The sequence below is a fragment of the Haliotis rubra genome, unplaced genomic scaffold (assembly GCF_003918875.1).
Source record: "Haliotis rubra isolate DU_JTF1 unplaced genomic scaffold, ASM391887v1 Scf1340, whole genome shotgun sequence".
In the NCBI taxonomy this organism is placed as follows: Eukaryota; Metazoa; Mollusca; class Gastropoda; order Lepetellida; family Haliotidae; genus Haliotis; species Haliotis rubra.
The window spans coordinates 135158-150185 of NW_025765271.1; the positions used below are offsets into that span (position 1 = coordinate 135158).

General features: G+C 40.3%; 1 protein-coding gene across 1 annotated transcript; it reads left to right on the plus strand.

Annotated features, from left to right (window-relative positions):
- The first annotated feature begins 79 nt into the window (after positions 1-79).
- On the plus strand, positions 80-14218 carry LOC124267863 (EGF-like domain-containing protein 1). Its single transcript, XM_046702853.1, has 10 exons — positions 80-152; positions 1129-1254; positions 2897-3025; positions 4377-4600; positions 6432-6583; positions 8412-8548; positions 10873-10957; positions 11787-11961; positions 12712-12826; positions 14022-14218. The coding sequence occupies exons 1-10, from the start codon at positions 80-82 to the stop codon at positions 14216-14218; spliced, it is 1413 nt and encodes a 470-aa protein (XP_046558809.1).
- The last annotated feature ends 810 nt before the right edge of the window (positions 14219-15028 follow it).

Genomic DNA, 15028 nt, shown 5'->3' on the forward strand with positions numbered 1-15028 from the left:
TTCTGGTTTGAAATGATGTGTTTTCTTTAAAAGTTTGGAATTCATGTTTTTCTGTGTCTGACAGTATGAAAAACTAGCAATGGCTTCTGTTATTCCAGTTACCATTATGCCAGTTCCTCCTATTTTGGTTCTGCTATTGTCTCTAGGCTTTGGTGAGTAACATTATTACATTGGAATGTGTGTGTTACCTACATCATATATAATGCTGACATTTTAATAATAAAGGCAATGTTTCATGTTATTATTATCAACCAAATACACGTTCGTTTAATTGCACTGCTACGTTTTCCAATAGCTCATACCTTAGCGCAAGTTAATGGTCTCAAAACATTTATACATTGTTGGTTTTTTAATGTTCAACTGAAAATATAGGTTCATTTCAGTCTAAGTAAACTTAGGCTCAGTATTATTCGCTACACTGCTATACTGAGTCTAACAAAACCTTGTAGAAGGTCGCGTCAGCTAACGTTTGAGCGACCTATGACCGTCCAACCAAACGCGAGACGGCCGAACGGATTTAACCAATCAGACAACGACTACTTTTTAGGGTTCGGCGGGACTTACAAAACAGTTTTGGGATTTTCTCTTTCCTGGTCGCTGACACTGATCTATCAATAAACGAAAATCCGCATAAAACACAGATATTTGACCTGCAGTATATACGCTTATAGGTTTCTAATGACATGGTTACTATTTGCTTGTGTTTTCGCAAGATGACATCCTTGAATATTGACAAAAACGCTATTTTCAGCGACTGTTTACTCATTGCGTGTTTCACTCGGAAGCGATCGTGCGGAAAAATAGCATTCGGAATCGTTCGAGTTCATGAGGTAGAGGTTCAAACGGTATGTGCGAATGTTACCTTTCGAGATTTGGTAAGCTGTGTTCTGATTGGTCAGTCCAAAAGGTTAGCTGAAACGACCTTCTACTAGGTTTTGTTAGACTCGCTAAGCAGTGTAACGAATAATACTGAGCCTAAGTTTACTTAGACTGAGGTTCATTTTCATAGGTGTTCACCTACGTTGCAGTAATTACCTATGTACCAATATGATTTACCTACAATTTCCGAAAAAAATGGATCTTCAGAAAAGAGAAACCTATTAACTTCGACAACACTGCACTTTGCAGCTCATGCCACGTTTGACTGTCGACGTCCTAACCAGGATTGCCTGAACGGCGGGAACTGCACCTTCACTTCAGCAGAGTGCAGCTGTGCTACGAACTACACTGGCTATGACTGTGGCCTTGAATCTGGTGAATACCCGAATGTTTATCCTTTTGTCAAATGATCCTCTTTTGAGAATGATTTAAATCTCTTCGCTTTTAATGATTGTCAAGATTCTCTATGACATCACTATTATGCAGTCACGTCGTGGGAAGGTTTATTGGCAGTATATAGTGTTATGAGAGAGTGTTGTTTGTAATTTGTAATTTGTAATTTGTAATATCACATTGATTAAGTGATACTTAATATGGGTCACAATGTGGGTTTTGGCTTGCATCTCGCATCATATATGTTCAATGTGCAATAGTATTTTTAACGGTACGCCTTTTTGATAGCACTTCAGAGTGGCCTCCCTTGGCTGGCTTTATTTTGTTTTGACTTCCGGTCGTATGTTCGAGAAAATCGCCCAATGTTCTGAGAGAATAATGATCGAGCCTAGCTTTGCTAGAATGATCGAGAACTGTGTAAGAGCTATATAAAGGCTGGTTGTTGCGTTGTGCGACGGGACTTTTCACATGACTGGATTTATACACATCTGTCTGCCATCATCAAGTTGTTCAATGTGCTTGCCTATTGCCTGCTGTCGTTGTAAACAACCTTCAATCAGTACTTTGCTCATTGTTTGTTCAATAATATTGAATATATTAGACTTGACTGTGTTCTATTTTGTTGGTTCAAAGGGGACTCTTAAACCTTTTGTCACGACAAATTATCACCCCCACCCCTTTGGATCCGCCTATGACGTTTCTGTTTGGGTCACGTGTTGTAATTATAGAATGGCAGGTATATTTTAGTTGCAGTGGATATAAACATGGCATCTAAGGGTAGCCTAGTGGTTAAACGTACGCTCGTCACGCCGAAGTCCCGGGTTCTATTCCCCACACGGGTACAATGTGTGAAGCCCATCTCTGGTGTGCCCCGCCGTAATACTGCTGAAATATTGCTAAAAGTGACGGAAAACCAAACTCACTCACTGACTCGACTGCTTATGCGGGATTTTAGTACCCCTCTCATTAGGGTGGCAGAAGGTTAATAGTAAAATGATAAAAAGACATTTCCATCTTCTAACGAAATCTCCCCAAAAAAGCATTATGCAATTCCGAAAATACCATAAGAATGTGGTTATGAATTACTATTATATAGTCATGACACCAGGTTCCCGTGATGTTTATTGAGTGAGTGAGTGAGTTTAGTTTTACGCCGCACTTAGCCATATCCCAGTTATATGGCGGCGGTCTGTAAATAATATAGTCTGGACCAGACAATCCAGTGATCAACAGCATGAGCATCGATCTACGCAATTGTGAACCGATGACATGTGTCGACCATGTCAGCGAGTCTGACCAGCCGATCCCGTTAGTTGTTCCTTACAACAAGCATGGTATACTGAAGACCGATTCCAACCCGGATCTTCACGGGTAGATGTTTCTTGAATGTAACGGAAGCAACATATACATTGGGTTATGTCACGGACACCCCAGAACGTTCTGAACCACAAGCGTCAAAATACAAGGTGCATACCTAAGTAATTATATCGGATAAAAATAACGGTCAGTCAAAAATAATTAGCCTGATTGGTCAAGAAGACGATAATAAATATCAGATGTAAAAAACAACTATGTTCAACCTGGTTATGTTGTTCAATTTGTTTTACACTTTTGTTTTTGTCAGCTAAAGTTGATCAGAACAACTGTACCGCAACAGCGTGTGTCAATGGAAGCACCTGCTACGACGACGGTACCGGAGCCAAGTGCTACTGCGACAGCGAACACTACGGCGACATGTGTGAAAAAGATCGATGTAAGCCTGTGATGCTATATATCATACGGTATCTTAACATATTTAATAACAGATTAACAACATGCTATTATATCATACGGTATCTTAACATATTTAATAACAGATTAACAACATGCTATATATCATACGGTATCTTAACATATTTAATAACAGATTAACAACATGCTTTATATCATACGGTATCTTAACATATTTTATAACAGATTAACAACATGCTATATATCATACGGTATCTTAACATATTTAATAACAGATTAACAACATGTTATATATCATACGGTATCTTAACATATTTAATAACATATTTAATAACAGATTAACAACATGCTATATATCATACGGTATCGTAACATATTTAATAACATATTAACATCATGCTGTTATATCATACGGTATCTTAACATATTTAATAACAGATTAACAACATGCTATATATCATACGGTATCTTAACATATTTAATAACAGATTAACAACATGCTATATATCATACGGTATCTTAACATATTTAATAACAGATTAACAACATGCTATATATCATACGGTATCTTAACATATTTAATAACAGATTAACAACATGTTATATATCATACGGTATCGTAACATATTTAATAACATATTTAATAACAGATTAACAACATGCTATATATCATACGGTATCGTAACATATTTAATAACATATTAACAACATGTTGTTATATCATACGGTATCTTAACATATTTAATAACAGATTAACAACATGCTATATATCATACGTTATCTTAGCGTATTCAAAACAGATTAACAACATGCTATATATCATACGGTATCTTAACATATTAAATAACAGATTAACAACATGCTATATATTCTTTGAGCGGCGTATTCACAAGTTGGTGAATCAGATAAGGAAAAGCTTTATAGATGAACAATTGCTTTATTCGGGTAATGCGACCTTTCGATACAGATTCTGATATCGCTGTCAAGGAAGTGATAAAGTTTCTCCTTAACATGATACATACTCCTCAAAAGAAGTTAAGGGTCGCAAGTATTTTGGAATATAAGTATAAGATATGGAAATAAAATTCCTGTCCCCATTTGTCTCAAAATTGCCCATTCTCATTTTGATGTCCACATTTCGTTTGACCCTTAACATCTTTTGAGTAGTATATCATACGTTTTCTTAACATACAATGTATTTACAAAATAAGATTAACAGCATGCTATGTACCATATGTTATCTTAGCATATTTAAAAACAGATAAACAACATGCTATACACGTACGACATCTTAACATATTTCAACACATATGAACAACACATCGTAAATTAATGGCACAAGGGCATCACTTTCTAACACTGATCCACTTCAGTCTCCCTGTCCTGCGTAGCGGACCTGATGATCATAGGGATCAACCCGTACAGTGCTGCTGGCTACGAGGCTTTCGTGGAGGACAAACAGGGCGTGACTGGTTGCAACTCCCAGGCAGTGCCGACTCCGGTAAACACGTCCGACAAGATCCCTGACAGCTGGGAGGGGCATTACATCCAAGTGGAACATGACAGTGCAGAATGCGGCCCCAGTGTACCAGTCATTGTACGTACAACTGACTGACTGACTGAGTTTGGTTTTACGCCGCTTTCAGCAATATTCCAGCAACATCACGGCGGGGGACACCAGAAATAGGCTTCACACATTGTGCCCATGTGGGGATTCGAACCCGGGTCTTCGGCGTGACGAGCCAACGCTTTAACCATTAGGCTACCCCACCGCCCCTTGTACGTACAAACCATACATATATACAAAATGTCTATGGCCAGCAACGATCTCTTTATCAAAGGAGTGGCCCCGTGGTGGTTAAAGCGTCCGCTCGTCACGCCGAAGACACGGGTTCGATTCCCCAGATGGTTACAATGTGCTAAGCCCATTTCTGGTGTCCCCAGCCGTGATATTGCTGGAATATTGCAAAAGCGCCACTCACTCACTTTATAAACGTATCTGAACCCAGTGAGTGAGTGCTTTAGTTTTACGCCGCACTCAGCAATATTCCAGCTGTATGGTGGTATCTGAACCCAACGTCACGACTCTCTTGTGCATATAGCATGTATTCCAAGAGGCATACTTTTATTTACGTGAAATTGATGACATTATCAACAGAAGAGCCCATACTAACTTAAGTAAATCGTCAGTCAACACATACTGCGACACTGAGGATGTAGGTTCATCTTCAATGAAACAGGAACGTTTTCTGATAAGCTTTGTCGTGGTGGGTAATGATATGCGATATGGTATTTGAAACAGAAAGGTCCGCAGATCGATGCTCATGATATTGATCACTGGATTGTCTGGTCCAGACTCGATTATTTACAGACCGCCGCCATATAGCTGGAATACTGCTGAGTTAGTCATAAAACTAGACTCACTCACTCACTCCAACGTTTGTTTAAACTACATCCAAATACGTTCGTACCTTCACAACACCATACAACGGTCTTAGTTACTATAGGTACGATTATAATATCATAAATGGAGATTAAAGTATCTTCTAAGTATATGATAAAATGTTTTAAACAGTGTTCAAGACTATTCAAGAATCCTACCCAATTTCTTTCTTATTATTATTGTGGTGGTGTGTGATTCCTGTGCATAGTGAGTGAGTGAGTTTAGTTTTACGCCACACTCAGCAATATTCCAGCTATATGGCGGCGGTCTGTAAATAATCGAGTCTGGGCCAGACAATAACAGTGATCAACAGCATGAGCATCGTACTGCGCATTTGGGATATCATGACATGTGTCAACCAAGTCAGCGAGTCTGACCACCCGATCCCGTTAGTCGCCTCTTACGACTAGCATAGTCGCCTTTTGTGGCAAGCATGGGTTGCTGAAGACCTATTCTACCCCGCGGGCCTCCTGTGTATAGAGCTCACGTATCAAACAGTTGAAGTTAAGCAGCACTGGGACGGAGAGTCCTAGAATGGGTGACTATGTTTGACAGCTTGACTCCCGAGAGTATCTAGGATTTCATTCAACAAAAACACATGTGATACATGTGGTCTCACATCAGGCAAGTGAATTGTTCAAAACTGTCTCTGTTCACCCAGCAAATAATAGGTGCTCGGAGGGATAAGTCATGTGACTATAGCCTTCTAGCTTGAGCTTGCACAAGAGTGTGGAAACGGGCGCTTTATAAAAGGTCATTAGTATGTTTTACTGATTAAATATAGTATGCAGCAGAGAGGGTTTGGGTGATCCAGGCACAGTAAGTCTGGTATGGTTCATCATCAGCTAAGGGCCCTTGCCCCCTTTACACGCAGCCCAGACAGCGAATGCAACTTCTCCCAGGAACCCACAAAGTGCGCACCCCTGCACTCCCTCTGGATCCGCCTATGCTTATGAGGCAGTATATTGTTATCTTCTTCATACAGACCGGCGGTAAGAAGGAATTTGACCGTGTTGTGGTGGTCAAATACAGCCCGAATCTGCTGACCGACATCGACGACCGCTTCAACGTAAAGTGTATCCTAGAGAAAAATGTAGCCGTGGATAGCAGAGTCGTCATGATCAACGCCACGGGCGTGTAAGTATGTGTAGAACCTACATCATTGATATGTAATTAACATTTGGAACACAATGTCACGGACGTGTAAGTATGTGTAGAACCCTACATCATTGATATGTAACTAACATTTGGAACACAATGTCACGGACGTGTAAGTATGTGTAGAACCCTACATCATTGATATGTAACTAACATTTGGAACACAATGTCACGGACGTGTAAGTATGTGTAGAACCCTACATCATTGATATGTAACTAACATTTGGAACACAATGTCACGGACGTGTAAGTATGTGTAGAACCCTACATCATTGATATGTAACTAACATTTGGAACACAATGTCACGGGCGTGTAAGTATGTGTAGAACCCTACATCATTGATATGTAACTAGCATTTGGAACACAATGTCACGGACGTGTAAGTATGTGTAGAACCCTACATCATTGATATGTAACTAACATTTGGAACACAATGTCACGGACGTGTAAGTATGTGTAGAACCCTACATCATTGATATGTAACTAACATTTGGAACACAATGTCACGGACGTGTAAGCACATATAGAACAACGTCATAAGGATGTTTGTACATTTTGATCACAGCAGCTGAGGGGTCTAAGTAGAGTTCAAAGTCACGGAACGCGTAATTTTGGTAATATAAGGGATTCTATATGTGTTTCGTACACATGTTATTAAAGGAGCATGGTTTCTTATATTTTCTGAGCATGTCAAGTTTCCTAAAGTCAGACGGATATCTCATCAAGATCACCATTCCAACAGGAACGTCTCATTTGATCAAACAGATCGAAAGACATAAACACTACAAGGGCGTCTCATAAAACATTTCGACTTAAAGGACAGTTCAGTAAATAATTGTAAGCATGTGTTTATGAATCACTATCAAACAGTGATTAACGAAAGGGTGGGCATATTGTTACGGTTAATAAATTGCCGTGACAAAGATTTAAGAGTCCCCTTAGAACCAACAAAATAGAGCAGACAAGTCTAAAAAATTCAAGAGTATATTGAACAAACAATGAGCAATCCACAAAGAATGACAATATAGATTTTAGTACAATGCAATTGAGTCACAAATCGAAAATATTGGGTCACAAATATAAAATATTAACTCACCAGAGTCTTGACATTTACAGGGAGAGCAGTTATACTGATTGAAGGTTGTTTACAGTGACAGTAGATGAACAGGCAAGCAAACATGTCCAATGTCCTTCTTGGAACTCTGGATGTTTCTACTTAATCTCATGGAGCGTTGTGCGTACTTTTTCTGCTGCTTTATGGGCATTTCAAACATCGTAGGGTATGTCAGAATAACACGTCACATTTATTCCTGGAACCCCAAAGTCCAGAAACCCTTCACATTGTGGCAATTTTCTGATAAAGTATTTGACACAATTCAACAGGCAGTTGCAAAGAATGAAAAAATGTAAAAGATGTAAAAAATGTAAAAGATTTTGTTCGAAAACTCAAAATGTAAACTGTCCATGGGCGAGAATGTTAGGTTTCGCTCAGAATTCATGTTTTGGGGGTTGTTTATAAAATATCATGACACAAATTAATGAAAGAATGTTTATAAGTATCATGACACAAGATGTAACTAATTGTGACTTAATTCTGTTAATTTAGAGCGATATTAAAATGTCTCGCTCATGGGCGAAAAAATATAGTCGACACATCCTTGCACATTTTACTGGTATTGAGATAAGCTTACAGTTTTCGTTGAAATCAGAGGCGAAATTATATGACCTTTGAACGTAATGAATATGTATGTATACTTGAATCTGTCAGTATTTATCTATCAAACTAAAAACATATATGCTGCTCAGGACTAGCCAACACGTCGTGTCTCGCGAGGATGTGGCCAAGGCGGTGGACTTCTATCTGTTTGTTGGTGGACGCCAATACAACGGGGATCCTATTGATGTCGGAACAGAACTTCAATTCGTGTTTGGCGTGCAAGGAGGTACTGTTTTCATTTTCACTGGGCAATATGTTTTGAAAGTGAATCCTTTTAAATCGTCAAAGCCTTATAGATTTCAAACATATAATCGTACTCCAAAGACCTTCTCCCATGAATCAATGTAGATACTAAAAGTATGGTCTCAAGTGATCGTGAACGCCGTGACCTTGTCTTAGCTTCAAGTCACGAAATAATTTACGACCACTAATATTCTAGTACAAAACATCAGGGAACTAATCACTTGAATGCTATCGTTGAGGTATACATTTATAACAATGCATTGGCTTCCTTTGTCTGTTGATTGTTAGAAGCCATGCTCAGCAATATTCCAACTATATGGCGTCAGTCATATATTTCAGCTGTGTGGTGGAGGTTGGTAAATAATCGAGTCTTGACCAGACAATCCAGTGATCAACAACATGAGCATCGATCTGCGTAATTAGGATACGATGACATGTGTCAACCAAGTCAGCGATCCTAACCACCCGATCCTGTTAGTCGCCTCTTACCACAAGACCAATTCTAAGCCGGATCTACACGGGTCCGTTGCCTGTGCATCGAAACTCATCATCTAATCACAATGAACGTTCACATTGTCCATCAACACTTGACGCAAGTGCACGCACACGCCAAAGTGTGTTGCCACACAGGGACCTCACAAGGCAACCTGACTGAAACCAAGGCATATTGTGAAGGATATTGCCCAAACCGTTTTCTACTGGCCCGGGTGCAGATATTAGGGAGTCAGTGGGTGAGTATGGTTTTACGCCGTTTTTAGCAATATTCCAGCAATATCACGGCGGGGACACCAGAAATGGGCTTCACACATTGTACCCACATGGGGAATCGAACCCGGGTCTTCGGCGTGACGAGCGAACGCTTTAACCACTAGGCTACCCAACCGCCCCGCAGATATTAGGTGGACTAGGCAACAGCAGAGTGTGCTTGTGCGTCAGTGAAAACGACGTTTGTGACGTAGCTGCAACCGGTATGCCAGGGCAAAAATTCTTGACCAAAATCGGAATTCGAGCCGATAGTGTCGTGGTGATGTGGTGAAAGGACTTTTTATGGCCATCTACGTTGCGAAATGTTTAGTCCTGTCATCGTTCCTTTCGCTAGAATTGTCGGCAGAATTTTTAAAATGTAAGATGGCAGTGACAGATCACTCGAGTCCAGTTCGTCGATCATGTCCAACGAGATTCCATACGACTTCATACTGATCCACAATGTCCACGGCCAGGTCCTCGAAAGATCATCTGAGGAATGGTCTCAGGTCAAGAGTGTACGCCTGAAAACAAGCTGCTCTTCCGACGTAAAGGCAATAGGACCAGTAAGTAGGTCAGGGCATTTCGCGAGACCTTAGTACTTCCAGTGCCAAACAACGTTTCGTACCTTATCGAATGTCGTCATGGTTGTCAGCTGATAGTAAGGAACCGATTATCCTTACAGGAATAACAAATTTCCGATCTAACCATCCCCAAATTAGCCAACTATCACGACTGTCAACAGCTGTGACAGACACACATGGTTGTACACTTGGTCCGGTCAAGTCAAGTCATATTTGGCGGTGGCGCAATTTGGAACCAGAACTGGTTCTTGAATATACGCTTGTCACCTTAAATTTGGTACCGGAAGTAAGCTGAGCCCTGTCTCGCATATCGCAAGTTGGCGGGCGTAAAGGGAGCCGGGAACCACCTTAGTACCGGAAGTTGCCCCTCACGAGACAACCATACGAGTGATGTACAGTCTTCATCAGAGTACCATGCGCGTATCGCCCAGTATCCCATTGCTGTATAAACCAAATATTGATCTACAAGCCTCAAATTCAACTTATGGTTGGTTAAAGTCTTTGCATCCTCACTTAATTGTCATCAGTTCCTATACGTTTTGTCAGGAAATATTATTTTGAAGACGATAGCATGTAGTTGTCGTGGTCGCGTCCAGCCTTTTAGTACAAGGATGTTAGTAATGAAGGTCAATGTTTCCCCGACTCGTGAAGTTCCGGGTTAGAATTGATCTTCAGTAACCCATGCTTGTCGTAAGAGGCACTGACTTGGCAGACACGTGTCGTCATATCTCAATTGCGTAGCACAAATCCGGGTTTTCAACAACCCATGCTTGTCGTAAGAGGCGACTAACAAGATCGGGTGGTCAGGCTCGCTGACTTTGTTGACAAATGTCATCGAATCCCAATTACATAGATCGATGTTCATGATGTTGGTCACTGGTCCAGACTCGATTATTTAAAGACCGCCTCCATATAGCTGGAATATTGCTGAGTGCGGCGTAAAACTAAACTCACTCACAGTCACTGAATATTTCCACAGTATACACGTCGTTACGGGTGGAGGAGGGCGAAGCCAACAACACCGTTTCCAACGCCACAAAGACGCTGAAGCTGATAGAAGGAAGGTAAGTAGTGTCTTCTGCCTCAAACTTGGAGAGAGACCAGATGTTGAATATGTAATACTTGAACACATGATAATTTATAAGGATTTTTGGAAAGGTTTTAACCAAGAACTTGTTCACTGGCCAGTTGAAGGTTTTCAATAAAACATATGTGGTGGTCCAAAAATGCATGTTCGGCCCTGTATGAGTTGAAGCCCTTACTTGAGAAGCCATCTGTCGGAAAGACCTCCAGCCTTATACACAGTCACAATATGTCCAGAATTAACGTTTCGTTGCCCCCGACCTTTCCACCCACAGCTACCCGTTAAGATCCGGGTTAGAATAATTTTATTTATCTTCAGTAACCCATACTTGTCGTAAGAGGCGACTAACGGGATCGGGAGGTCAGGCTCGCTGACTTGGTTGACACATGTCATCGGTTCCCACATGCGTAGATCGATTCGCATGATGTTGATCACTGGATTGTCTGGTCCAGACTCTATTATTTACAGACCTTCATCACAAGGTGAAATATTGCTGAGTGCGGCGTAAAACTAAAGTCACTCACTCACTATACGCCGTGATCTTGTGTTCTACATGTACTTACACGCCCGTGACGTGCATTGCCGAGTGCGGCATTAAACAACAAACAAGCTTTCCACCCAGCCCTTTCTGTAATGCAAAAGCTCTAAATGAAGCAAGTCCAGATATTTTACAGGTTCGGGCTATCAAAACCTCCCACATCGTTCAGACATTTCAATTTAAATCGAATTTGGTATTTCGGTGAAAAATATATATTTTCAGAGAGCTTTATTCTAAGAATGGTCTCATCTCGTCCACATGTCTGTTTCAGCTGCATGCACACTGACGGGTACCCTGTAATCGCAGAGGCAGTCACCCCTGACTCTTCTAATAGCAAGGAGTTCAATCTGAGAATACGAGCATTCCACTTCGACGGAAATGACGAACTGATTTTCTCCTTCCGCGTCAGAGTTTGTGTGGCGGCAGACAGCTCAACCTGTGAACCTGTAGGTGGATGTTGGTATTTAACAGCAGTTACACTGAACGGTATAACTACATTCAAGACTCCAAGAAAATTTATAGACGCAATGAGCATTGTGTGGACGTAGGGCAGATCAAACGTATTGATTGTTACTTTGTCTCAAAAATTACCACTAAAAGATCTAATGCCTTGGTTTTGTCCTTGATATTATCTCACCGAATGAAGTCAACGTATTCTTAGGAGGAACAACTTTATATACTCTTAAATAAATGTAGGGGAACCTGAATTTTCAATTTGGATAGGAAGTATAAGCCGTAACAAACTTTTCAAAGACTGACATCTTATGAACGCTTCACCATTTCCCTTTATCACCACCCCTAAACACAACGCATGGTATGCACGTGCACAACGTACTAGTCCCATATACGTGCATGGAGTGTCATTCTTGATTTTGAGGGTTTTCAAGAAGTCACTAAATCACTGTAGGCCATTAATTTTGACAATCACCTTGCATCACTCAGTTGTTAGCGTTTGTTTTTAGCCAGTCGTACACATACAAATTTCACGTCATATACCAATCACCTTTCAAGAGCGATTACTGTAAAAACAACTATGGTCGTGGCAAGTGGTGATGCACTCTCAAAAAGTCATTATTATGATATCAACAATGATTGTCTCAGATATATCTCCCAATTATTTTCAATCGTAAATTGAAAATAAAGTTCCCGAACTTTTTAAATAGTATATAAAGTACATTTCTAACCATCTATGACAGGTTAACTGTACAGCGCCTGGCGGTGGTTATGGCAGAAGGAAGAGAGATGTTGGGAATGAGGTGCAGCTGTACAAGGCAGTGAAGATCCGTAGTGGGGCTGGAAGACGTCATGAAGGTGACGTACATATAACACTCCATACGAGCTATCTCCCTTATTTATTCTGACAATACTTACGAAGAAAAATATCTTGTAAATCTCATCTTTACAAAAGTGTATATGTCTTGTAAATATCTTCTTTACAAAATTGTAAATATAGTGCGCATCTCATCTTTACAAAAGTGTAAATGTCTTGTAAATATCATCTTTACAAAGTGTACATATAGTGCACATCTCAACTTTACAAAATTGTAAATATCTTGTTAATCTCATCTTTTCAAAATTGTCAACATAGTGTACATATGATTTTTACAAAATTGTAAACGTCTTGTAAATCTCATCTTTACAAGACAATTACAAGGTTGTTAATCGAGACGCTTTTGCAGTGCTAGTGATGTTTTTAGTACTACACCGTAGTAATCCATGCGAGTCTAAGACGCCTCTGATGCCAGAGGCAAACCAAGTGGTCTTCTTCAAGTGTACCTGTATCATACTGTTTTCCACTTATTTACTAGTCGTTGTTCCTACTTCAAACTGCTGTACTATGAAAACCTAATGGTTCCATATTATTGTAAATAAAGGGAAAATATTTGAAGTAGTAGAAACTTGAAAGAACGAGCAAATAGATAAACGCCGAGAAAATGCTTGAAATATCGTGTTTTCAAAGAAACAATTTACGAATAAAAGACATAATTTCCACTTTTGAAACAACGAGAAAATAATCAACGAATTAACGATCAAAACGATCGTGTCCTTATAACAAAATGACTTGAAATAACAAAAAAAATAATCAGAGTATAAAAAACCCTTGAAATTACGATAAAAGTATACAAATAATTGAAATAACGAGACATTTCATAAGATATTATTGAATATTTTTGTACTAAAGTGACACGATAAGCTGTTGACTGCATGTAGAATAGCTTTGTCAGTAAACTGTACCGAAAGGAGAAAGGCACTCTGACTTCAGAGTATATTGGCAGCGGCATTAGAGTGGGCTTACCGACAATCAATAACTCTTTCACAGAAGGGGCGGTGGGGTAGCCTAGTGGTTAGAGTGTTCGCTCGTCACGCCGAAGACCCGGGTTCGATTCCTCACATGGGTACAATGCGCGAAGCCCATTTCTGGTGTCCCCTGCCGTGATATTGCTGGAATGTTACTAAAGACGGCGTAAACCTATACTCACTCACTCACCCACTCACTCTTTCACAGAAGACTCCAACCCAAGAACAATCCCTGACATCACAGTGTGCGAGACATCTTGGCAGATGACAGCAACCTTCATCGCCATGGCTGTGGCCATCTTCTTCCTCATCGTCCTGTCTAGCAGCCTCATCGTCATCGCTGTCCTGTCACGCGGCAGAAAGGACTCCAGGACTGATGTCCAAGATGCCGAGAGGAGGCAGTAACTCGTCAATGGAAAACGGAAAGAGACAACCCTTCATTTCTGGAAAACATGAAACATTTACTGAGCAGGTGTTCCCACCAAAACTAATCCTCAAATAGTTCTAATTTTGTTTTTTATTACGACACTTAGTGAACTCAACAACGGCCTTGATAATGGTTTTGGTTCCAACAGAAGAACGTGATATTCCCTAATGTTTTGAATCCCCGTTGTACTGTATTAAAGAATCAATTGGGCCACATCTTTCATCTTACGATAAATATTATTCTCATGGTTGTACATGAAGAGGATATGTTAAAGATGGATTAGCGCAATTTGATACACAGATGTACAGGTGAAAATAAATAAAAGCGACAAACATTTTCCATAATATTGGAACTCCCTACTAAATATCATTGGTCGATCACACACACACACACACACACACACACACACACACAAATACATATAGACGTACACCACTGTAAGAAGCGTTTCCCTTCCTTTAAGAGGGCATCAGTAATAAATCATGTTATTAAGAGACACCTCCGTCTTGTCCAGGATAATAGCACATAAAACTTTCTACATTTTGGTAGTAACCCGTGAAGATCCGGGTTAGAATTGGTCTTCAGTAACCCATGCTTGCCGCAATAAGCGACAAACGGGATCGGATGGTCAGGATCGCTGACTGGGTTGACATATGTCATCGTAGCCCTACTGCCTAGAGCGATGCTCATTGTGCTGATCACTGGATTGTCTGGTCCAGACTCGATTATTTACAGATTGCTGCCATGTAGCTGGAATATTGCTGAGTGGGTCGTAAAACAACAAAAAT